The 27,125-nt window shown below is 41.7% G+C and overlaps 1 protein-coding gene across 1 annotated transcript in view; it reads right to left on the bottom strand.

Annotated features, from left to right (window-relative positions):
- LTBP3 (latent transforming growth factor beta binding protein 3) overlaps positions 1 to 27,125 on the bottom strand; it is a 211,923-nt gene that overhangs the window by 75,623 nt on the left and 109,175 nt on the right. The window contains exons 14-20 of the mRNA XM_075188765.1: positions 26,755 to 26,883; positions 22,645 to 22,764; positions 22,433 to 22,561; positions 20,282 to 20,449; positions 19,079 to 19,162; positions 15,282 to 15,410; positions 3,921 to 4,058 (exon numbers count right to left, since the gene is read on the bottom strand). Of these exons, the coding sequence (XP_075044866.1) occupies positions 3,921 to 4,058; positions 15,282 to 15,410; positions 19,079 to 19,162; positions 20,282 to 20,449; positions 22,433 to 22,561; positions 22,645 to 22,764; positions 26,755 to 26,883 (897 nt within the window). The remainder of the gene's footprint in view (positions 1 to 3,920; positions 4,059 to 15,281; positions 15,411 to 19,078; positions 19,163 to 20,281; positions 20,450 to 22,432; positions 22,562 to 22,644; positions 22,765 to 26,754; positions 26,884 to 27,125) is intronic.

The following is a 27,125-nucleotide window of genomic DNA, read 5'->3' as shown; positions in this document are numbered from 1 at the left end:
ACAGGAGTGCAGCGCAGGGCAGGAGCTGTAGATCACGAAGTGTAGCGGATGGTAATGAAAAGCGGCAGTCTCGAGGAAGTCACAGCAAAGATGAGATGAGAGTGTAGTGCACGGAGGCAGCGGATAGTAATCAGCTGGCAGTCACGATGTTGAACACAGGCGAGTTGCAAGCAGGAGACTGTAGTGCACAGAAGCAGCGGATAGTAGTCAGCTGGCAGTCACGATGTTGAACACAGGCGAGTTGCAAGCAGGAGACTGTAGTGCACAGAGGCAGCGGATAGAAATCAGCAAACAGACTTGATGAGAAGCAGGTGAGTGAGGTAAAAGCTGGAGTGCATGGAGGCAGCGGATAGCAATGAGCAAACAGTCACATTGATATAAAATAACGTTGAAGTGGTGTAGAAGACTGTAGTGCACGGAGGCAGCGGATAGGAATCAGCAAACAGTCATGATGATAAAGTTGATGGTAGAAGTGGTATGGAACCACAGTAGTAGAAGTGGTTTGGAAACCACAGGAATCAGCAACACTGAATACACAAGAAATACAGGAACACCTTCAGAGACTCATGAGGAATGAGACTCCAAGATCAGGCAATGTGGTGGTGACCACAGGTGCTTAATATAGGGAGGTTGCCTGATCTGCCAATTAAGTTAAAGGGGTATACACTGAAGTATAGAAAAGGGCTGCGCATGCGCAGACCCTCAGGATGGTGGACGGCCACGGTTCCTAAATGTCCGGGAAGAGGCACTCACGGTCCGGTGAGTGACAATCGGATAGGCATCAAACTGCGACATACTGTTTAGGCGCCTAAAGTCATTGCAGAACCTAATTGTCCCATTGGGTTTCGGGACAAGCACAATGGGACTATTCCATTCACTAGTGGACTGTTCAATTACATCTAACTGGAGCATCTTCTCAACCTCCTTTCTCAAGTCCACCCGTCTGGCTTCTGGAATACGATATGGCTTCTGCTTGACAATGACTCCTGGCGCAGTGACAATGTCGTGTTCGATTAAGGTAGTGCGCCCAGGAATGGAAGAGAAGACATCCCTGTTCCGGCGAATCATTTCTTCAGTCTGTTGTCTCTGCTGAATGGACAAGGCTGGCTCTATGGGCACTTCAGACTTTTTAATGGCAGTACTCACTACCTGAGGAGAGGTTTCCTCATCATGCCAGGGTTTAAGGAGGTTCACATGATATATTTGCTCCTCCCTTCTCCTATCTAACTGGTGGACTCTGTAATTGACAGGACCGACAGCCTCTAGAACTTCATATGGACCCTGCCAATGGGCGAAAAGTTTGCTTTCCTGGGTAGGAACCAGGACTAGGACCTTGTCCTCAGGCTTGAAAGATCGAACAACAGCACTTTTGTCATAACTTTTCTTCTGTCGTTCCTGAGCCTCTTTTACATGTTGCTGCACAATGGGCCCTATCTTTCCTAGCCTCTCATACATTTGGGACACAAATTGTACCAGATTTGGCTCCCTGGGACCTTGCTGCTCCCACCCTTCTTTTAACATATCCAAGATACCCCTGGGCTGTCTCCCAAACAATAACTCAAAGGGACTAAACCCTGTTGAAGCTTGAGGTACCTCACGGATGGCAAACATCAAATAGGGAATAAGAGTGTCCCAATCTTTTTTCTCTTGAGCCACTGCTTTCCTGAGCATGTGCTTTAATGTGCGGTTAAAGCGTTCCACCAAGCCATCTGTTTGTGGATGGTATACAGAGGTGTGAAGCGCCGTAACCACTAGCAACTGGCACATGTCCTTCATCAGTTTAGACATGAATGGAGTACCCTTGTCTGTGAGAATTTCTTTGGGTATTCACAAGCGTGTAAACATCAATACCAGTTCTTTAGCTATGGAGCTGGACTTTATGTTTCGTAGGGGAATTGCCTCTGGATACCTGGTTGCATAGTCAAGCACCACTAGTATATATTGGTGCCCACGTGCGGATTTTTCCAGGGGCCCCACAAGGTCCATAGCTATCCTTTCAAAGGGAACTTGTATTATTGGAATAGGAATGAGAGGTGCCCTGTACATGGGTTTGGGACAGGTTCTCTGACTAAGTGAGACAGCCACCCAAATTTGGGATTGCCTCAGCAGATTCACTCCTACCTATTCTTGTCACTTTCACCATCTGTAGCTGCTGGCATCAGGCATTAAATCAACAGCACCCATGTTTAATAATTAGGCCTCTCTCCAGCCCCAACATTAAAATAATAGTATTCACATATGATAAATAGATCTATTTCCCTACAACCTGTCCTGACATAAAAGTAATAGTATTCCCATTTAATAAACAGACCTATTTGCCTCCCTTCAAACAGCCCCAGCAATAAAATAATAGCATTTACATTTAATAAATATAACCATTTGGCACAACCATCCCTGGCATTAAATAATTCATATTCACATTTAATAAATACCCCTTCTCCCCAAACTCAGTCCCATCATCCCTTCATGCTCCCCCTGCACACCGGCATTCCCCTCACATGCCCCCCCCCCCCTGCATACCAGCGTTCCCCTTACATACCCCACCATTCACACCATCGTTCCCCTCACATGACCCCTCTGCACATTATAATTTATTGTGTCTTCCCTCCATTATATATCTTCATGTTTCCCCTCCATTATATATACTTGTGTCTCCCTCATTAAATATTCTCGTGTCTCCCCCATTAAATATCCTTGTGTCTTCCCCATTAAGTATCCTCGTGTCTCTCCTCCATTAAATATCCTCCTGTCTCCCCTCCATTATGTTGCCTCATGATGCATTTTTAGCAGCTTTGTGGCGCCAATGTAACAGATAATTACAAACCTATATAAGTTCAAGTACTTGAGTTAGAGGAAGTAGAACTATCCGCACACCTGGCCGGCCAGAAAACGACAAGCCGGAGCTACTGGTGCTTAGGCGTTTTCTACTAATTTTTAGGCACGCTGTCTGGGAATCCTCTCCACTGCCTGAGACCCTGCTATGTACGTACAGCATAGGGTCCCAGCGGCAAACTAGCCACTACCAAGGGAAAATGTGCTGCAGGGAGGTGCTGCTGCTCGGGCAGATGGCCGGCTGCATAGGCCCATCTAGCCATCGGCACTTTTGGTATTTGCCAGAAGTGTCAGATGGCCAGTCCGCCCCTTGTGACATATGAGTACCTGGTGACTGTATATTTCAGACAAGTGGCTTGTGAAAGAGCATTGAAACTCATAAATACAAGACTGTGAGGTCCAGTGAGACATGAACTGCTCGAAGCACTTATGATCATGTCTGTAGAGGGATCTTTTTGAACTAGTTCAGTTTCAAGATGTACTGGAAATTGTCCATTAAAGTTCACCACTGATAAGATCTTTGTTAACTGTGTGAGAAGATTTCAATGTTTTAAGTCATTTAATTTGGTTGCGGTTTCTGCCTCATTCTTATAATTTGTCTCAGGTTAGAGTGGAAAAAAAACTTTCTAATATTAATATGCTGAGTTTCTGATCAATCTGACCCAAGAAAATACACTAAAGCTTATGAATATGTTGCATGTGTTTATACCGTTTTGCATTATGTGTATTTTTTACAGGTTATTTATCCATATATTTATACATTTTACACCAACACACCATGTAAGCCTCTGTACTTTCGTTTCATTAAGAAGTGGTTAATCATACTACTACATTTATTTCATGTAAAAATATATTTTGCATATTTACTACAAAATGTAGTTCTATTTTCTACAAAAGCAACATAAATTCCACTTTTATATCCTAGCAAATAAAAAAAGACATATATGAATTAAAACAACACATGAGAAAAATGCTGAAGTCTGTCTGGTCAAGTACACAGCCTTGGCAACATCATGAAAAGGTATTAAATTTCAATGCATGGCAGATGTGAGGATATAAAGTAAAAAAGTGAGACAGCATCGTCTTACCCAGATCAACGTTCGGCATACAGCGCTTGTGTTCAGCATGGTATTGCATATGAAGGGGGCAGCGGCAGTAGAAAGAACCTCGAGTGTTGATACATTGGCCATTAATGCAATTTGACTCATCTACGCACTCATCCACATCTGTGAGACAAGAAGTGATATTAATATTTTCAGGAACAATTTACAGAGTGCTGTGTATCTACATACATTATTGAATCACTGCAGACTAGATATGCTATAAGAGATAAAACAGAAATCATGATTATCTGTACAACTAACATTTCTGAAGTTTTAGAGCTGACAATATGGTATGTCTAGTATGGTATGTTCAATATAGTAAACCAAAATATTTGTAATCAGCACCTTTAGATCTAAATTTCCAGTTCAATCTATCTGTTTTGCAAGAAAGAGGGATGTGCCAAGAGTTTGAAAAGGTCAGTCGAGAGCTGACGAAACGCGTCAGTTATTGGTTAGTCTATACCGAACAGACAAGTTTGTCATCTTTTATGCACCAATAACCCTCATTCATTTGGGAAAGATTTCCTATTTCCCTCTTTACTGAGAGCTCCAAGTCACCTATGTAATCAATACTGGAGAGAGATCTGGCTGTGGAAATTCCATCTTACTGTGTGATTATTAAAGGTAGGGAGCCTTCCCCAACAGCCCACATGCCCGCTTTCAGATATCTTTAGCTCCTGCTACTGGGAGCGTGCTACATCTACGAGAGCACTAATACAGAACGATTTGGAGTGCGGAAATCTACCCCGCTGTGTCAACTTCTTAGAGGGAGAGTTTCCTCAACAGCCCGCTCGTATCAATTTGGTGAGATTGCTCCAGACCACTTATCCATTAACTGATTACATGCAAGTCTGTTTTTGTGTTTGATTTTGGAAGCCTGCTTTGGATATTAAACGTATATGTTTATATCTAACTAAAAAGTGAACTAGCCACTCACTTCATTCAGTTTTTTACAAACAAGACCTCAAGGATTGATGATTAAGAGTGCACACTACGTTTTTTAAGATATGTCCACTATTTTGGGATTTTAAGATTTTTTCATTAGGATTATTGAAATGTGATTATAGTTCAAGCTATCTGTTATTACTATCATTATTAGTTTCTCTTATTCTCATTTTTACTTTGCATTTTATCAATTTGCCAGACATTGTTACTTTTTAAACTAGGTAACACATTTAATGTGCAAATAATAAAAAGTATTGTTTTATTTTATGACGTTATCCGCCAAATTTATTATAGGCTTACTTTTAGCTTATTCCTCTGGCGCACCTTGTATTATATTTTGTTTGGATAAGCCAAGAGTGGCTAGTAAATGTAAAAGTTATTTTTCTGTTTATTTTTTTTTGACGTTTGAAATCTATGACAAGGGATGTCCAATTTTACATATTTGTGTGGGAGATGCCTTAAAGCACAACAATCAAAATTTGGGGTTCAAAGTGGAAATTTAGAAGAGGTGATATGAAAAATGTAAGTGAATGGAATTTGATATTTTACAATGAAGGCTGTAGGAGAAGTGGCGGTATGGCATAACTCCATATACACCCCCATGCTGACCACTGCCTATAACTTGATAATAAGGCATCTGTCTACCACTCCCCTCATTCTGGTGACTACAATCAACAGTGATGACTGGTATACAAAGCAGAGCCCATTAAAGTGGCAACTATACAAATATCAGCCAATTATGATGGCTAGTATTCAAAGCAGACATTCTGGTGAATGATATACATACAAAATCAGTTTTTTGGTTTGCATTTTTACATTGCAGAGCCCATTGTGGTGGATGATATATAAAGAAGACCCCACCTGGTGGTAAGTCTATAAATCAGACCTTCAGTCTAGTGGTTGGTACATAAATAAATGCTGTTTGAATTGTCGCACACCACACCACCTGGCAAAATACACTTGGTTAAGCCTTGGTGATTTACCTTTTGCATTTGTTTTTAGTGTATAAAGCAGACATCCAATCTGGTTGCTTATAAATAACAGACATGCAGTCTGGGGATAAATGTATCAAGTCCGATTTTTCAGCATTTTAAAATCGCGGCAAATCACTGGTGATAACCCACGATTTTAGTCCTCAAGTTGCCAGATATATTAAACTCTGATTTTTACTCTGATCTTAAAAATCGCTGGTCATCTCTGGCGATTTGTTGTGATATCTAACACTCCCGTCCTGTAGCTAATTATCATGTGTTTCCTGCGTGTATCCAAAGTCCCTGCTTGAAATGTCCAAAAGTATTTGTAATTCCAAAGTCCTTCTTTATGGACATTTCAAGTAAGGACTTTGGAATTACAAATACTATTGGACATTTCAAGCAGGAACTTTGGATACAAAGTTATATGGACATGGTTTTTAAGCATTTTTGGATTAAAAGCAGCTGACGAAAGAAGAAGAAATCTGATTGGTGAGTATTTTGGGTTTTTCTTATTTTTAATAAATATATGTGGTATTAATGAGGGTATTTAGTATCTTTATTGTTTTTTTATTTTTATTAAAAGTATGTGGTTGTTAAGAGGGTGTTGTGGTATATTTAATTTTTTTTTGTGGAACTACAGGTCTCTGCCAGCCATGGGTGTAAGGGCATGTTGGCACTTGTGCCCTGGCTGCCATGGGTATGCTGGTGCTTGTAGTTAAACAAGCATTAGCATGCCCACACTGTTTAGGGCGGCCCGGGCTGGCTGGGACTTCTAGCTCCACAAAACAAAACCACCCACCGCCCAGGGGTGTAGGAAGAGCACTAGTGCTTTCAGCACTGGGCTGGTTATTCCTAGATGAGGGGCTCGCTCGTTTTTTTTGCGGATCCCACACCCTAGGGAAGCCAGCCCAGCGCTGAACAGCCTGAAGTTGTTTGTCATTATGGCGGGGGCACCCCTGCCACGTGTCCTCCTGCTATAGTGCCACCTACCCCGGCTGGTTTGCCTAGTGCTGGTTAAGTGAAAATGTGGTGGACCCCACATCAATTTTTCTCCGATTTTCACATAACCAGCAGTAGGCTGGCAGCACTAGGGCTAATTGTGCTCGGATGGGGGGTCCCCAAGCTTTTTTTTTAAAAAAAACTTTTATCTATTTTAACACTTTTAACAGCTGCCGGGACCTCCGGCTCTATAGACAGGGACAGTGTGACAGTGATGTAGCATGTTGTATCTGGTGATTTTTAAAGCAAACTCAGGAGAGTTTGCTTAATCGCAGCTTCATACATTTGAGACTTGTATAGGTAGAGAGGCAAACAGTCGGGATTTTGATCTCTATCGATTTTGGAAATAGCGATTTTGACAGAAACACAACTCTGACGATTTTACATGAAATCTCAGACGCATACATCAGCGAGTTTCAACTCTCCCGAGAAAATCGCTAGATTTGCAAAACCAGACCTTGATACATTTACCGCCTGGTATCTAGTACATAGCAGACCTCCAATCTGGTGGTATGTTTGGGCTTGGGATGTTTTATTGTTCACTTTGAAGAATTGTGCTGCATGGGCACATTGAAAAGCCACCAAGGCTTAGTGTAAATGCTTGACTAGAACAAAACCTTTTCTTTTCCCATTTGTAAGAGAAAAAATATATATAGCAGTGGTACCACATCCCGTAAAAGCTACACTGTTAGGAACCCCTCCAGCCGGCACAACACAACCCGGAATCTACTCTGCCAGTCAGGTGTTCACTGGAGCCCCTGATGGTGGAGACAGACTGGGCTGCAGACTGACAGAGGGTCGTGAAGTGTGTACTGGCTGGGGAGAACCCAAGCAAGCGGAGTTGAATCCAAACAGAGGTCAGGGGCCGGCAGCAGACAACAGTACCAGTATACAAGCTGAGGCCAAGGGTCACGAGCAGACAGGGAGGTCGGTATTCAAGCCAGAGGTCAGGGTCACGAGATTCACAAGCAAAGTCCAAATCCAAGCCAAGGGTCATACACGGGTAAACAACAGCAAGTCCAATAGACAGGAACAGGGCAGAGAGCAGGTACAGCAGACTGGATACAGAGACTATAACCGGCAATGAGGCAGCAGACCTCATTGCCTTAAATACAAATACAGACCAATCAGGAGTAGGATACACTGCTGCAGGCTAATTGCTCATACAGAGCAGGGCCAATCAGGGCTTGTCCCTGAAATACACAGATGCAGGCTAATGCCTGTAAATCAGACCTCTAATTAATCAGCCCACAGGCTGCCTGTCATGCGCATGCGCCTGCCTACCGCCGGGACGCAGCGCTATAGTAGAGGGGTCCGGCCGTTGCCCTGGTGACGGCCGGGCAGGAATAGGAAATGACGTCCCGGTCGTCAAGGTGACGGCCGGGATGCCAGGGGGAGCCAGAAGCGAGCCGCGGCGGCTGTGAGTACCGCCGCGGCTCGTGACAGTACCCCCCCTTGAGGAGGGGTTAAGGAACCCCGACAGCCAGGTTTTTTAGGAAATTTCCTGAAGAACTCCTTAAGCTGTTTAGGAGCATGGAGTTGTCTCCGTGGAATCCAAGACCGCTCTTCTAACCCACGATTCCTCCACTGCACTAGGAAGTGCACCTGACCTTGCACTTTTTTGGAATCCAAGATCTTCTGAACAACGTATCTTGGTGGTCTGTTTGAATTTCTCTCAGGCAAATTTGAAGACTGGATTTGACTAGGATATAATACCGGCTTCAATAGAGAACAGTGAAATGTGTTGGAAATTCTCAACGAGCCCGGAATTCTTAACCTAAATACGACAGAATTCACCTGCTTGATGATAAGGAACGGACCGATGAACTTAGGGCCCAACTTTTTGCAAGGCTGTCTGAGCTTAATGTTTTTTGTAGACAGCCACACTCTCTGGCCCACCTTGAAGGAGCAGATGGTACGGTGGCGATCCGATTTTTTTTTGCGACAAATGAAGCTTGTTTCAGAGATGCCTGTACTTTCCTCCAGATAACTCTGAGATCTCTTGCAGTGGAACGGATCTCCTGGACACCAACTGGGTTGAGCGAATACAAGGAGTTAGATCTGGGGTGAAAACCATAATCGCAGAAAAACTGAGAAGTTTTAGTAGATGAATGACAGGAATTATTACAGGCAAATTCCGCCCAGGGTAACAAGGAAGACCAATTATCATGGAACTCCGATGTGTAGCACCGTAAAAACTTCTCTAAGGACTGGTTAACCCTTTTGGTTTGCCCATTTGACTGAGGGTGGTATGCGGATGATAAACTAACCTTGATTCCGAGAAGGGTACAGAAAGATCTCCAGAATTGCACTATGAACTGAGAACCCCGATCGGAAACGATGTCAGTAGGGAGTCCATGGAGCCGGAAAATATGTTGAATAAATAAGATGGCCAAATCCCGAGCAGTAGGCAGTCTGGTTAAGGGAATGAAATGTGACATCTTGCTGAACCGGTCTACCACGACCCAAATGGTATTGTGTCCTGCAGAAGGTGGTAGATCAACTATAAAGTCCATGGACAAGTGGGTCCATGGTTTTGCAGGTGGTGCCAAAGGAACTAACTAGCCTACTGGGCGGATCCTAGGAACTTTGTTTCTGGCACAAACCTCACATAAGAGGACATGACTCTTGACGTCAGCAGACATGGATGGCCACCAGACTGTACGGGAAAGGATTTCTAGCGTCTTGTAAATTCCGGGGTGTCCCGCAACCCTACTGTTATGCGCCTCTGCAATAACCGCCATCCTTAGATGGACTGGAACAAAGAGACGTCGCTCCGGAGTAGTATCATGGGCTAATTTCTGGAATCTCTGAAGTGTGATACTCAGATCTTGGGTTAACCCGGCATGGATTACAGAAGGAGGAATAATCGGCTCTGGAATAATGACTGTAAGGTGGTGTGCTGAGAAACTTCTGGACAGGGCATCTGCCCGGACATTTTTGGAACCTGGTCGGTAGGTGATCAGGAAATTAAACTGGGTAAAGAATAACGCCCACCGGGCCTGTCCTGGGATTTAAACGTTTGGCTGACTGTATATATTGTAAGTTTTAGTTGTCGGTAATGACAGAGATCTGATGTGAAGCACCCTCCAACCAATGCCGCCACTCCTCGAAGGCCCATTTGATTGCCAATAGTTCTCTATTACCGACATCATAGTTGGCTTCCGCTGAAGAGAACTGATGGGAGAAATAAGCACATGGGTGCAGACGATTAGTATGTGGATCCTTCTGCGATAGGATGGCACCGGCACCGATGTCCGAGGCGTCGACCTCAAGAACAAATGTCCTAGCTGGATCCGGATGTCTAAGGACCTGAGCGGAGACAAAGGCCTTTTTCAGACTTTCGAATGAGGCTACTGCTTGGGACGACCAATTAGTTGGATCCATTCCCTTACGGGTCAGAGCGACAATGGGAGCCACAATGTCAGCAAAGTTGTGAATAAATCTCCTATAATAATTGGAGAAGCCCAGGAACCTCTGCACCGCCTTAAAATTGTTGGGTTGCACCCAATCCAAAATAGCCTGGACCATAGCTGGATCCATGGAGAATCCCTCAGAAGAGATTACGTAGCCTAAAAAGAATACCTTCTGCACCTCGAACTTACACTTTTCCAGCTTAGCGTAAAGGTGGTTCTCTCGCAATTTTTGTAGAACTTGTTTGACGTGAGTCTGATGGGCGGGCAAAGATCTGGAATAGATGAGGATATCATCTAAATAGACGACCACGAAACTACCAAAGAATTCCCGAAGAACTTCATTGATCAAGTCCTGGAACACTGCAGATGCATTGCTAAGGCCAAACGGCATGATCCGATACTCGTAACAGCCAGAGTGCGTATTGATTGCCGTCTTCCACTCATCTCTTTCCTTGATATGGATGAGATTATACGCTCCACGAAGGTCGATTTTTGTGAAGACAGTAGCCCCTCTCAATTGATCAAATAATACGGAAATGAGCGGGAGAGAGGATAGGTGTTCTTAATTGTGATAAGATTCAATCCCTGGTAATCTACACAGGGTCTTAGCCCTCCATCCTTTTTGGATACAAAGAAACATCCTGCTCCTACAGGAGATTTAGATGGCCTGATAAAGCCTTTCTCCAGATTTTCATTGATGTATTCCTGCATGGATTTGGTCTCGGGAACAGAGAGGGAATACAGACGCCCCTTAAGTAACTTGGAACCAGGAATAAGCTCGATGGCACAGTCAAAGTCACGGTGCGGTGGTAAGGTATCAGCAGCCTTCTTGGAGAACACATCCCAGAATTCATGATATTGTGAGGGAAGCTGCTCTGGAATAGACTGAATCATACGCAGAGGCAGTGACAAGCAAGACTGTGTGCAATAAGAACTCTACTGAACAATCTCTCCTTTCATCTAATCCATAACAGGGTTATGACGGGAGAGCCATGGGTGGCCCAGGATCAAGGGAACCGACGAACAATCGATCAGGAAGAAGGTGATTGACTCAGAATGGAGAGCTCCGATCTTCAACTGTAGTGGCGGGGTCTCCCAGGAAATCTTGCCACCAGGCAACGGACTTCCGTCTAAGCCACAGACAGTAATAGCAGCTTTGAGTTTTACCATCGGAATTCAGGCAGAGCGGGCAAAGCCGATGTCAAGGAAGTTGCCTGCAGCTCCGCTATCAATGAAGGCCGACAGGTCCACAGAGCGAGCACTGAAGGTGAGCTGCGCAGGGATTAATACAGCATTTTTCGGGGAGATAATTTGCAGACCTAGGTGAACTTTCCCCTCATTCCCTAGGCATGGTCTTTTCCCGGCTTATTTGGGCAGGAACGGGAGAAGTGGCCTTTTGTGCCACAGTAGAGACATAGACCTTGCGATCGTCTCCTGTCTCTTTCCTCAGAAGAGAGACGATATGTGTCACACTTCTGGTATTACAAACGGAACCCAATAGCCAGGTAGTACTGTAGTAAACAGGATTTATTTTGATACCGAAATAAATCTTAAATGTCTAGCAAGCAAGTCCAAAGTATTAACAGGATAAATATCCTGTAGAGGTACAAAGTAATTGTATTCCAAATCACAAGGGAGCAAGGTTCTGTGGAAGCATCTGGTTCAGACACAAACATAATACTCGAGCAAAGGCTGCATAACAGGAAGTGCCTTTTCTAGGCCCAAACAGGAAATGAGGTCCAAGATGGAATCTTCCTGAGACAGTTCTGGCCATCTTGGATAAGGGCTATTGTAAGGGCAAATTCATATCAGAGATCCAAGATGGAAATTTTAGGAGGCAATCACGGCCATCTTGAATGAGGGCAAATCTAAGGGCAAGAACATAACAATGCTCCTAATTGCATAGGCTCCTCATCATCCGTGGAAACTGGAATCAAAACAGATGGAAGAGAAGATGGCTCTTTTTCAGTTTTTCGCTCTTTAATTCTCCTGTCAATTTTAATGGAGAGGTGCATCAGATCGTCCAGTGAGGTAGGAGACGGATATTGCACCAAAGAGTCCTTGATTTGTTCTGACAGGCCTAAACGAAACTGACTGCGTAAGGCAGGGTCATTCCATCCACTGTCAGGTGACCATCTACGAAATTCCGTGCAGTATTCCTCTGCCGACCGCCGGCCTTGTTTCAAGGCCCGTAGATGAGCTTCAGCGGAGGCCATTCGATCCGGGTCGTCATACAGTAGACCCAATGCCTCGAAGAAAGCATCTACTGACTGCATGGCAGGACTGGTCTGTGACAAGGAAAAGGCCCAAGACTGGGGGTCACCCTGTAAGAGGGAAATGATAATACCGACTCTTTGTTGCTCTGAACCGGAGGAGCGGGGTCTCAACCGGAAATAAAGCTTGCAGCTCATCCTGAAATTCCGGAACAGGGATCTGTTTCCGGTGAAGCGATCCGGCAAATTCAACTTAGGTTCGCAGACGGAACTCGGAGTGGGTTGTGAAGATTTTGCAGCTTCTTCTTGAGTGGACAAACGCTCAGACAATCCCTGGATCATTTGGTACAGGGATTCCACATGACCTGCTAGGGCTTGCGCTGGAGACGGTGAAGTTCCACTTCCTTCCATCTTAACTTCGTCTCCGGAACGTCTGTTTTTTGGGCCGCTTATAATGTTAGGAACCCCTCCAGCCGGCACAACACAACCCGGAATCTACTCTGCCAGTCAGGTGTTCACTGGAGCCCCTGATGGTGGGGACAGACTGGGCTGCAGACTGACAGAGGGTCGTGAAGTGTGTACTGGCTGGGGAGAACCCAAGCAAGCGGAGTGGAATCCAAACAGAGGTCAGGGGCCGGCAGCAGACAACAGTACCAGTATACAAGCTGAGGCCAAGGGTCACGAGCAGACAGGGAGGTCGGTATTCAAGCCAGAGGTCAGGGTCACGAGATTCACAAGCAAAGTCCAAATCCAAGCCAAGGGTCATACACGGGTAAACAACAGCAAGTCCAATAGACAGGAACAGGGCAGAGAGCAGGTACAGCAGACTGGATACAGAGACTATAACCGGCAATGAGGCAGCAGACCTCATTGCCTTAAATACAAATACAGACCAATCAGGAGTAGGATACACTGCTGCAGGCTAATTGCTCATACAGAGCAGGGCCAATCAGGGCTTGTCCCTGAAATACACAGATGCAGGCTAATGCCTGTAAATCAGACCTCTAATTAATCAGCCCACAGGCTGCCTGTCATGCGCATGCGCCTGCCTACCGCCGGGACGCAGCGCTATAGTAGAGGGGTCCGGCCGTTGCCCTGGTGACGGCCGGGCAGGAATAGGAAATGACGTCCCGGTCGTCAAGGTGATGGCCGGGACGCCAGGGGGAGCCAGAAGCGAGCCGCGGCGGCTGTGAGTACCGCCGCGGCTCGTGACATACACCTAATATTTCCTGATATTCCCATGGTTTGTTTCAGATGCAGTAGCACCTCAGGTGATACGATTCACATATGGTATTAAAGCTCTATGATCCACCTACTTTGGATCAAAGTGACCCACATTAAGAAGGATTTATTCCCTTCTACGCCATATTCATTGCATCTTAGAGACTTGGAACGTGATGCCTCCTTCCTCATAAGAGTTATCTCTACAGCCCATGACTCCATGTTGCCCATAGGTAGAGCACACAAACACTTTCCTACTCCCATGTGCTTCAATGTGTAATCCACTTTGGCCAAGTGAAATATCTTGCTGCGACTTTCCTTGGTCAAATATTTTCCTTCCATAAAAAATAGTCCCCAATGCTCAGCTTTTTTCATGCTGGTAGTTAAGCTACTTTATTTTCATTAGGTAGGGGCAGCACAGTGGCTCAGTGGTTAGCACTTCTGCCTCACAGCACTAGGGTCATGAGTTCAATTCCCGACCAATGCCTTATCTGTGTGGAGTTTGTATGTTCTCCTCGTGTTTGTGTGGGTTTCCTCCGGGTGCTCCGGTTTCCTCCCACACTCCAAAAACATACAAGTAGGTTAATTGGCTGTTATCAATAATGACCCTAGTCTGTCTCTCTATCTGTGTGTGTGTGTTTGTTAGGGAATTTAGACTAAGTTCCAATGGGGCAGGGACTGATGGGAATGAGTTCTCTGTACAGCGCTGCGGAATCAGTGGCGCTATATAAATAAATGGTGATGATGATGATTAGGTCAGTTTCCCAGAGTCTTCCTTCACCTTTGTCTTTAGGTTTGAAGTCCATCTAGTAGATTAATTTAATTATTTTAATGTATTATTATTATTATTATTATGATTATTAGTTTTGTATAGGCGTTAATTTTATACCTTCATTTACTATACTATATTTTCTCTCTCTGTCATTTTGTATGTATTATTTGTTATATATATTTGCCTTTTTACTGTAAAAAATATATATAATATAAATGATGTCATATTACACTTATTTATCAATGTCATCAATTATTTAATTGATTACCAACTGACCTTATTAACCATGTTTATTATTCCACCTGCCATTACTTTTGGTATATAGAGTGGAGGAGGCATATGGTAGGGAGAGAGGTTTTGGTCCTGCAGAGCGTTTTTCAAGGAGCCTTGGGGGTGATATACCTCTAATTAAAGACTAATTGCACCTAAAACTATTTTTTTCCTAATATCCATTTTTAATTTTATTTATTTACAACTTCTCTTCTACCTGGGACAAAAAGCAATGGGGCTCTTGCAAAGGCTTGTTATGTTGTCATGCAAGTGTAAATCGCTTTTGTACACGTCTGGAATGGTAGTTTGTTTGCTGTTGGAATGATTATGATTTACCACCTCTTGAACAGGGATGTATACAGTTGGGGTAGTTTGGAAGGCAGTGAAGGTCAGGCCCAAACACAGGGACCACTTTGCTGTCTAGGTCATACCCCAGTTTGATACTGAAAGGAGTTCTATAATTAAATTGATCACTGTTTCTGACCACTTTTGTTAACACTATTTAACTCTACAACAGTTCGTCATTCTTTTCTCACCCATGCACTGTAGTAATCGGGTATCATAATAATATCCATGTTTGCAGTAACATTCATAGCTGGGCTGGGTGTTCACACATTTTCCTTCTTTGCAGATCTCTTGTCCAAACAGCTCACACTCATCAATATCTATGGAAAAAAAAGGTTATGAACACAGTTATTTAACTCTGTAATTGTCAAATCCAACACACAAAAGACCATCATATAAATCACTTGAACTTAAAGTGGAGCCATTACCTACACACAATTGCACATTAAAAAGATATCTGAATAAAAAACCATGTACCTGCATAGTTTGTTGTAAATGCACCTTTTCTTTAAACTCTCTGTTTTCAAACCGTATCAATGATACATTACAAAATAAAGACCCATGCATCTTTTTATATGTCTGAATGAAGTTAACCAGATTGAGAACTCCATTTCTTGCAAAATCAAGTCCACTGTGCTACTGATAAACTTTTATGTGAAATCATCAAACTCTATGGGGGGAATTCAATTCCCCTCAAAATGCCGCCACAGTAAGGGTATTAAAGTTTATAACCACAAGCAAAAAGCCAGCGTTGAATTTACCGCATTAATGGTATTTATGCTCGCTATTACCGTAATATCAGTAATAGTGCGCAGGCTGTGTTACTTTCGGCAGTAACGCGGCCAATTGAATTTTTGGGCCCATGGCCAAGAAACTCCCCAGACCTTAATCCCATTGTGAACTTGCTGTCAATCCTCAAGAGGCGGGTGGACAAACAAAAACCCACAAATTCTGGCAAACTCCAAGCATTGATTAGTCAAAAATGGATAGCCATCAGTCAGTATGTGGCCCAGAAGTTGATTGACACCATGCCAGAGCGAATTGCAGAGGTCTTCAAAAACAAGGGTTAACACTGAAAATATTGACTCTTTGCATAAACTTAATGTAATTGTCAATAAAAGCTTTTGACACTTATGAAATGCTTGTAATTTTACTTCAGTATACCATAGAAACATCTGACAAAAAGGTCTAAAAACACTGAAGCAGCAAACTTTGTGAAAACCAATACCATACTTGCCAACTTTCCCGGAATGTCCGGGAGTCTCATGGACTCCCGGGAGAGTGTGGCAATCTCCCGCATCTGGCAGAATTCTGCCCACTTCATAGTGTTGTAAAATTACGCGTTAGCGTCATTATGTCACGGGGGCGGGGCCAAAATGACGCAAATTTTGGAGCCCCGTCCCCCATCACGCCTACCTCTCCCGGCAGGCTCCCAGAAGCCAACTTCAGCAAGTTGGCAAGTATGACCAATACTTGTGTAATTCTCCAAACTTTTGGCCATTATTGTATAATGGTGCAGTATTGGTAATGGCTTTGTATGTTAGTAGAAGTATTTATTATTGTATATAGTAAAATAAAGACAACGAATGTAGGGACTGACAGAGCAGAACAGGAGTAGAAGAGCATTTTGCAAAAAAAAATTACTGTAGGCGATGCATACATTTGTGGTAAGACAATTCCTAGCCCACCATCTGTAAATACTGAATATGAAGGGCAAGTGAGGGACAGAAGCCATCTGTCTAATGTTAAAGGAATGTATATTACAATATGTGGATGCATATAGTACACAAATGCATATAACACCTTAACACAAACAGCCTGTAACTCTGATAGTCTTTATTTAGCTAGAGGTTAGTTCATATCAAGTAAAAAAGTTATAACGTAAAATCCAAAATTTTCAGAGCCCATCCAGACCATCCATTTAAGAGCATACTATTTTGAGAACAAAATCCCCATTTTTCTACACTAACTGAAAGGACCCTATGTGGAAACCTTTTAAAAGATGGTAGAATCTGACATTGAAAGAATTGATACTAAAATATCTCTGAACAATTTCACACCATCGTGAAACAATTGAGAAAAATGAAAGATGTGGTCATAAGACCAGCGGGCAAAATCTGAAAATACAGACGGGATAAACTGGATTTAGCTTTATAACTTGTTCACTTCATCTGAAGTAACCTCTCAAAAAACGAAGACAATCAGAGCTACAGGCTCATCATCATCATCATCACCATTTATTTATATAGCGCCACAGATTCTGCAGCGCTGACAATCTAAGTAGATATTGTACAGTCAGCTGGTTCATTTTTGCTATCCATATTCTTTTGATATATAGTTTATCTGCATTTAAGTTCACAAACTGTGTATTATTTGAACTCCGCCTGTGTTGGCATATAGGCTGGATACTTTTATGTGTATTAAATTGCAACACTGTGTATATTAAGGTGCTATAGCACTTATGTATTATATGCTTGCACCTATTGTGATATAAATTCCTTTAACATTAGACAGACTGCTTCTCTCCCTCACTCGGCCTACATATTCAGTTTTTACGCAAGGTGCGCTAGGAATTTTGTCTTATTATATATATCTATTAGAGGGAGGGTCTACTTCTCTATCCTTCAGCAGCACCACTCCAAACACAATATAGAAATACAGCAGTGCAGCACAGTGAGTATATTTTTAAGCTGCATACAAATGGAGTGTTAAAGTTTGGTTAGGGGAAGACCAGTTAAGAGGCAATTAGTCAATGTGGGAGCTTATGAGTGCAGAAATTGAAGTTTTACATTTTCTGGAAATTTGGCTTAGCTGTACAGTATATAGAAGGATTTGAATACTGTGACAGAAGTTGTTTCAATTCACTGTGTCCGTTGCATTTATATATTTCGTTTTACATACATCCATATATAAGGACAGGCTTTACCATAACTTGTACAATGCATCACAGTCCCTATTAAGTTTTAACAGGTGTGTGCGTACCTTATTGTACTAAATGTTTTATACATATATATTTATATATATAAATATATATATATATATATATATATATATATATATATATATAATTTTTAGGACTGAAATCACTATCTTTCCCCTCGCCAGGGCTTCCTCACCTCCCTATCTCTCTCTTTCTGTTGATAACACTGCCCTCTTGTCTGTCCCTCAAGTCCATTGCCTAGTGCTCATTCTAGACTCCTTCCTCTTCTTCAAACCTCACATTCAGTCCCTCTCCAAATCCTGTTGCTCCACCTCCAGAATATATCATCATCATCAACATTTATTTATATTTAACCAGAAGATTCTGTAGCTCTTTACAATTAGGAGCAAACACAGTAATAAAAAAATACTGGGTAATACAGTCAGACAGAGTGGTAAGAGGGCTGTGCTCGCAAGCTTACAATCTTCCAATTCCTGTGGCCATCGAGCTGCACACCATTCACCTTGTAAATAAGCACCAAAACACTTTGACCCTGCTGCATCTGTAAACAACTGTATTTCCCTATTAGATGCTGATGGAATTGGCCAGATCCTTACACCACCAAAAAGCTGCACAACGCTACTCCGCATCTTTAACTTCTCTTTCAACGCCTTCCCTGATCTTTCGTAATAATGTGGCCTCTTAGCGCCTGCTGTAGCCCTTTATAACATGCTGCAAAAAATTCTGCCCACTGGGATCACTCTGTAAGCAAAGTTTAGTAGCCCTAGTAATGACATGAATATATCCAAAATACGGTCCTTTCCCAACGTGGAAGCTACCAAACTCTTCTACACTCCCTTAATCTCTTGCCTTGATTATTGTAATCTCCTCTTCTCTTGTCTATCCAACTGCGGCCTTCTTCAGTGTTTACCTTCATCCCATTTCCCCAAACTACTATATATTGGTCTTGGATCAACAGAACAAATTGTATATTCCACAAAGAACTGATACTGTTATGTTCATCAATTTTCACTGGAAGAAAATGTTTCTTGAAATGTGATTTCTTACCTCGATATGTGGGAATTCCATATCTCATAATATCAAGGTCAAGGATAAATCCAACCCCATCAGGGCAGAGCGAGAGGAACTCCCCTGAAGAAATGTAAAACAGGTTGAAAAAATAGTTAAGAAGTACACAATTATGAGGAGGGAAGGGAAGGGAAGGGAGAAGGTTTAGGACAACAGGGATAAAAAAGTATGTTTTTCAAAAGAATACATTAAAATAAGTAAAACACTGACTTTGCTCTTATGAAAGCTATACCACACACTCATATCACAGTTAAGGAAATGAGCATGGTTGCTGTTATATAGACAGTTATCTGAAGTCTGCAAAGTTAGAATATAAACTTTCTTTCTGTAGGAAAATTTGCCTTTATCGTGTCCCTACCCATCTCTTCCCTAACACATACCATTTTTAGTTGCTTCCCTCTTTACAGACTTGTATTATCTGACTTTAACTTACATTAATAAGTCATCCTGTATATACTTTTCAGTAGTACATTACGGACTTGATTCATTAAGGGAAGAAAAGCAAAAAAAAATTAGTAACTTGGCACATACATGCCAACTTCTTCCCCGGGAGATTCTAGGGGTGAGGTCATGTGACAGGGGGTAGGAGGTGGCATGGTGGCATCATCACGTCACCATAGCCCCGCCCCCAATATAAAATGCTGAAATTCACGGCATTGAATAGCGGGGGCCGGGCTTAATGATGCGGTTAAGACCCCCACCCCCCGCCATTCAAGTATGACTTTTCACCTTTGTAAAATTATGTTGCATTGGAGGGAGGGGGGGGGGGGGGGGTGGCAAATTTAAACTGTGATGGCAGATTTATAGTTGGGGTAAAGAATGTTCTAGATCAACTTTAAATTTCAGTGTACAAATATAGCTATCAAGTATTTGTGTGCTATATGAAAAAAACAGCCAGTATTTATCTTATGTGCAAAATAATAAACTAATTTGCATGCTTTGCATTGTAACATGGTTTTGTCCAGGAGAAAATGTACTTATTTTTTTGCCTTACTTTCCTTAATGAATCAGGCCCAACATGTTCAACTTTTTTCACTTTCATAAATTTTAGAAAAAATCTCAGTATTATATAAAAATGTCAATATAATCTATTTAGACATGCAGAGACTTAATAGAAAAAAATGAGATTATTATAAAATTAGTTTAATCAAGACGTTAAGAAAAAATTGTAATATGATGTACCTGAGCTGTGCACAGGGCAGGGATAGATCTCACAATGGTCTCCCCATCCAGCTCCCAATGAACAACAGCATTGCTCTCGTGTTACATTCACAGCTAGAACACTGTCACAGAACAGAGTGTCATCCAGACTTAGGAAGCAATCTCTAAGATCCAAACCACGAGAAACTTCTGGTATAGTGAAGAAGGAGAGAGTGTGTGAGCAGGGAATCATACAGCCTCACATCACAGAACTATCAGGTAATAATAACTGGCCTGATAAATGTGTTGCCATGCATATAGTAATAAAGTCCATGGTAAAATTATGTATTTTCTGCTTATCTGAATTTATTTAACATCCTAGAAATATTTATCTTTACACGTTTAGGTGTGATCTGACAAAGTGGCAGAGGACAATTACGGAAGGTGTAGCACTTCTAATAGGGAGATGTTCCTGTATTTTAGATGAGAGTTAATGCATTACATTGCTCACCCCGTACCCATCACCGCTTATACCACTTTGGAAACACCCACTTTTTTCTCTTTAGGATGTTGTGCAACTTTCGACCACCCTTCGCTATCTGTGGATGTGGATAGATTTCTTCATATAATGGAATCTATCCACATCCATTAAATGGGGAGTAGGCACCACACTCTTTTGCAAGTGTCTGCAAAAAGCATAATCTCCCTCAAACACTTCAATTTTATTACATCCAAATGAAAGGTTTTATACAGACCCAGATAAGATCCTCTAAATCCCAACCTCCAACTCCATTTGAGCGCGCTGCATTTATATCCCTGGACGCAAGGGTTGTATCTGCATACTGTATTACTCTATTTTGTCACCTTCCCCCCAAACTGTTGAGCAATTTGAACAGGCTTTGGCAGCAGGACATATTGACTATTTTACTCTGCAAACCTGTCTGATCCGTTAATAAATTATCTGACAAACTGGTACACCACATTTGAAACATACTCCTTCCCAGAATGTAGCACACAACATCAATTGAATACATAAATAGCATTCTTCATGATACAGTTACTACATTTCACAGAGTCTGGAACTCCTGGTATAAGTTTAACAATGACAACCCCCCAGATACTTTGTAGCTCCTCCTTGTTATCCCAAGATGTAAAAGGGTTCAATTCTATTTACATGTATGATCATATCTGTAGTCCTGTAGACTTGTCCCACTCGCTGTCACAGAGTTGTTAATTCTGTTGACTTTCTCCCCCTTTCCTTCACACCATCCCCCTATAACACCCACTTCCTGTCCCCATCCCTCTCCGCTTTAAGCTAATCTCTAAAAAATCCAGCAAGTTTTTATCCTTTGCTTCACTCTTCTGCTTTTGTGTTACTTGCATTTTTTTGGTTATCTTATTTAAAGCTATATTGACAAAAAGAAAAATATGTGGAAGTGCTAGTAATCTTATATCAATATATTTATTAAGTTAAAAATAGATAAAGGAGCAACATCTACTCTTTGCAAAGTACAGCAGATATTTGTGCTTAGCTCTGTACTTACAGCTAATGATCTCTGGAACCATCTCGGTTAGAGGACTTAATATTGTGTGTTGGCTCATATTGACTTTTTGCCTTAGGACTTTTTACTGGATACAACCCTCCTTTATCAGATATCTGTGGACATTGTGTACCATTGGCTGTTTACAAGTGTGTTTTTTATTGAAAATACCTATTTTATACTTAGGTGCATATTTGTCACGCTAAGCGCTTGTGTTTATTTAGTAACTTTAAGTAGTAAATTTAAGTATGTTGATATAAGATTACCAGCGCTTTCACATGTTTTTCTCTTTGTTTGTATATTAATGTGGATAGCTGCAGGTATTCTTTGGGCATCGTATATATCCAGTTCTATTAAGATTTATTTTATTACTATTACTGAACAACTCTCATTTGTTTAACTAGCGCTTGACTGTTTTATTTTCCTTTGTAAGGCTATATTGGGTTGTTGCATGTTGTACTTAGGCCTCATTGATAGGGGCCATTCATATGACACTATATAGTTTATTTATTCCTTGCTATCGTGTTTTTTGCACAACCTTTTTAGTATGTTTTGACCTCGTTTTGTGACATGTTTATACTTCTGCTGTTACAAATAAAAACATAAAAAAAGAAAGCGAAATTACCTTTCTGGTATGTCTTGTCTTACTCACCCTCACATTTCTTATGGTCTTCACTAGGTGTGTAGCCACTGTCACAGATGCACATATATGACCCATCCAGATTCTCACACTTGCCATGAGGGGAACAGATTTGCGGGAAGAGAGAACATTCATCTATATCTGGAATACATATATAAATTTATCAATAGTCACACTCAACAGTCAAATACACAAAATGATTGAAAGGTAGCATGATCTATCACCTTCACATATGTGTTGGTTATGTAGTTTGTAGCCTTGAGGACACACACATCGAAAAGAGCCAGGAGTGTTTATGCACTGCCCTCCAATACACGCCTGTAGTGTTGTACACTCATTGATGTCTGCAATATAAAAAAAAGTGTAACACAACTTAATATTTTCTTATTACTTTGATTTATGGCTTATAAACAGACTTATACACTATATGGACAAAAGTATTCAGATGCTGTAATGACATTGTATTCAAATACATATACTTTAATATGGAGTTGGTCCCCCTTTTGCAGCGATAACAACTTCCACTCTTCTTGGAAGGCTTTCCACAAGATGGTGGAGTGTTTCTGTGGGAAGTTGTGTCCATTCATTCTGTAGAGCATTTACGAGGTCAGGCACTGATGTTGGATGAGAAGGCCTGGATTTCAATCTCCGTTCCAATTCATCCCAAAGTGTTTGATGGGGTTGATGTCAGAGCTCTGTGCGGGCCAGTCAAGTTCTTCCACACCCAACTCAAACCATGTAGTCCTTGCTTTGTGCACTGGACACAGTCATGTTGGAATAGAAATGAGCCTCCCCCAAACTGTTGCCACAAAGTTGAAAGCATAACATTGTCCAAAATGACTTGGTATTCTGAAGCAGTAAGATTGCCCTTCACTGGAGATAAGGGGCCTAGCCCAAACCCTGAAAAACAGCCCCATACCAGTATGCCTCCTCCACCAAACTTCACAGTTGGCAAAATGCAGTCAGGCAGGTAACGTTTTCCCGGCATCTCCCAAACCCAGACTCGCCCATCTAACAGAGAAGTGTGATTCATCACTCCACAGAACACGTTTCCACTGCTCCACAGTCCAGTGTCAGTGTGCTTTACACCACTCCATCCGACACTTGGCATTGATCTTGGTGATGTGAGTCTTGCATGCAGCTGCTCGGCCATAGAAACCCATTCCATTAAGCTCCTGCTACACAGTTTTTGTGCTTACATTTATGCCAGTGGAAGTTCGGAACTCATCAGCAATGGAATCAGCAGAGTGCTGGCGACTTTTACACACCATGCGTCTTAGCAGTCGTTGACCCTGCTCTTTGATTTTATATGGTTCTCCGCTTTGTGGTTGAGTTGCTGTTGTTCCTAAATGCTTCCACTTTCTAATAATATCACTTACAGTTGACCGTCGAATATCCAGCAGGGATGAAATTTCACGATCCGTCTTATTGCAAAGGTGGCATCCTATCACAGTATCATGCTGGAAGTCACTGAGCTCTTCAAAACGACCCAATTTGTATCACAAATGTTTCCAAGTGGAGACTTATGTCCACATGGTGTGTATTAATATATATATATATATATATATATATATATATATATATATATATATATATATATATATATATATATATATATGTATGTATATATATATACATACATTTGGGGGGGGGGGGTCTCAGTCAAACAGCTACCTGCTTTTTCTTCACTAGATAGTTCAGATGTCATGATACTGACCCTTGCACTACTTCTTTCCAATTGAAACACTTTGATTTTAGAAGCAAGAAAGATATTTTATGGTTAACTCCTAGTTAGCTTGCTAATGTACTATTACAATCAGTAGCCACTGCTTGTCTACTCTTCAATCTCTCACACCCAATTTATTAGCACGCAATTCCAGTAGACTTATCTATAAATAAACTGTTAAGATTTGTGCAGAAAATCACAGCTATTTTAATATAGATTGCCTCTTTCACCCTGTAAACCCTCTACAAGCCACTCTATGAACATAGAATTGCAGCTAATGTCCTACCCACATGCTATCACTTCTGGCAGCTGAGAAGAGGAGGAAGGCTATATATATAAAATATTGATCCAAAACTCAAAAGATATGACGTTTTGCATCATTTTCATATTCAAATTTGGTGCAAGAAGCCACATGACTTGTTCGACTCGGTACACCAAAATTCGGATCTGTTGGATTTCTCTGAATCCAAACAGCTCTACAGGTCTACAGTTTGATCCTTTACTAGCTAAGGGTCTTTGTAAGGAGTCACAGAATCTTTAGAACTGATTTATAGATATTATCATAGTGTTTTTTTTTTTAGTAATTGTTCTACATTGGTATTGAAATGGTTGAAAGAGCTTGAGAGGATTCTTTTTAACATATGGCTATAGGACTGTTCATGAAAGCACCACTTCTCCTTTATACATAGCATCAATGTACAGAGCAACTTACATAATATAATATATACAAAATTACAAAATTGGAATATTAGCAAACATGTTCTGCAAATATTAGAACAGAAAGGAAAAAGGAGTTTGTCCTGGAGAGTTTACAATCTAATTGGATAGTGAGAAAAATATTCATACAGAAAGGTAGGTAAATGTGTTGATAGTGTTGATCACAAGTTTGACTGCATTAATTGCTGCTACAATTGAGCATTATAGCAATAAGATTTTAAACAGATGGTGATAAGGTCAGGCCTGGATTTTATTATTTTACTCTCTTAGACCATGTTTAGTGTGCGGCCCACAAACTCACTGTTCATATCTCCATCGCTCAATTCACCACATCCCAGACCCAGATTTTAGGTGAATAAAATATAAAATGTATTCTACCTGTAAATTATTTAGATTGATGTCCTGTGGTCCTTTAATGTATTATTCAAAATTAATGCAAGAAGCTCACCCATGCCTCTTATCAGGTGACGGTCAAATTTCTGATGGAAGAAACGTAGACACTTATGCTACCGGCATAAAAATGCCAACAGGTAAATGCCGACATTTACATTTGCCCGACACTGAGAAAATGCTGACAATGTGATTGCCAATAATACAGTGCCGATAATCACAATGCTGTCATTAAATAAGCAATGCCTGCGGGTTAATCAGACCCGCTGGCACAAACAGTGTTTAGGAAAAAATGTAAAAAGTAAAAAAGGTTAAAACTACCCCCACTCCCTCCCAAAACACCTAAAAATTTGTGCTGAAAGGCTGTGGACCCGGGGCAATACAGCCGCCAGCACACCAAGAGTTAACCCCCCCCCCACCCTCCACTCAGATTAACCCTAGTGCTGGTACTAGCAAAACTGGGGGTACAAAAAGCATGGGGTGGCACTTTAGCAGGGAACCCACAGCACAAGGGCTCTTCCCATTTTCCTGGTTGTTTGGTGTCCCAGCAGGCCCAAGCTGCCATTACCAGTGGCAGCCAACATGTCCTGGCACCCAGGGCCTGCTGTGACCAGTAGTGCACCAACCCAAAATTTAAATAAAATACACTCTTAGGCACCATAACATTTATTTAGAAATAAAAAAACCAATAATGCCAACATCTGTGTTCTTCATCTGTAAACTATCCAAATCGTGTGAGCTTTAATGGATCCAATTCTTCTAATCTTTAATGGATCCAATTTTTGTAAGCTTTAAACCCCAAAACAAGTTCCAAAGATCCTGTAGCTGTCCATAAAAAAGCCATAACACAATTCCAAAGGTCCTGTAGCTGGCCATAAAAAAAGGCATAGCAAAATCCCACACATGTTGTAAAAAAATCTTCATATCTTGCAACTTGAAACCACCAAAATACTCCTCCAGAACACGTTTGGCAACAAATCAAACCATAGAGAGGTTGCAAACTTGCTTTTGTATGCAGAAACACCTGCCGCATAATGAAAATGGGAAAGACACAAAGTCTATATATAACATTATGGCTTTCCCATTAAAATCGTGGGGACCCCACTATTTTTGTCCTCCCAGTTTTGCTATCTGAAGGACTAGGCTGGCAGCACTAAGGTTAACCTGATCAGGAAGCTGGGGGGGGGGGGGGGGCACAGTTTTTTTTCCGCCGGCTGCCAGCACAAGCTTTTAGGTAGTTTGGGAGGTGTGGGGGGAGGTGTTAACGTTTATGAATGTTTTAATTTTTGTTTACAGAGTGTTTTGCCAGTGGGTCCGGTGGTTGTATAGCAGACATTGCTAATTTGATGTTGACATTGTAATTATCGGCATTGTCACTGTTGTAATTTTCTCAGTGCCGGGCAAATTGAAATGTCAGCATTTACCCTGTTGGAATTTTCATGTTGTCAGGATAAGTGTCGATATTTGGTCAGTCAACATTTTGTACCCAACCCCCTCTTACCTTCACATAATAGTGGTCTTCTATTCTTTAGTTTGTATCCGGTCTGACATTCACATTTATAGTAGCCCGGAAAATTGACACAACTGCGAGCATCTCCACACATTCCAATGCGCAAACACTCATCAACATCTGGGAGGGAATAATTTGTTAGATTAGGGAAAAAGCTGACAAATCACTGAACATAATAACAAAATGAAAGATTGTGTGCAAGTCCCTATGTAGACTCAGATGCATCTTACAATACTGTCTATGCTAACAGAGGTGGAATGGTGGAAGGAAGGGGTGTTACAACTTAGGTCATGCACAGTAAGGAATTTTATGTAATTTGCATAGCATGTACAAATGGAAATCCAAAGGGAGCATGGGCCTGC

This window comes from Mixophyes fleayi, chromosome 10 (genome assembly GCF_038048845.1).
Source record: "Mixophyes fleayi isolate aMixFle1 chromosome 10, aMixFle1.hap1, whole genome shotgun sequence".
NCBI lineage: Eukaryota > Metazoa > Chordata > Amphibia > Anura > Limnodynastidae > Mixophyes > Mixophyes fleayi.
Note: the sequence above shows the minus strand (reverse complement) of the source record. Positions and strands in the feature narration are given on the sequence as shown.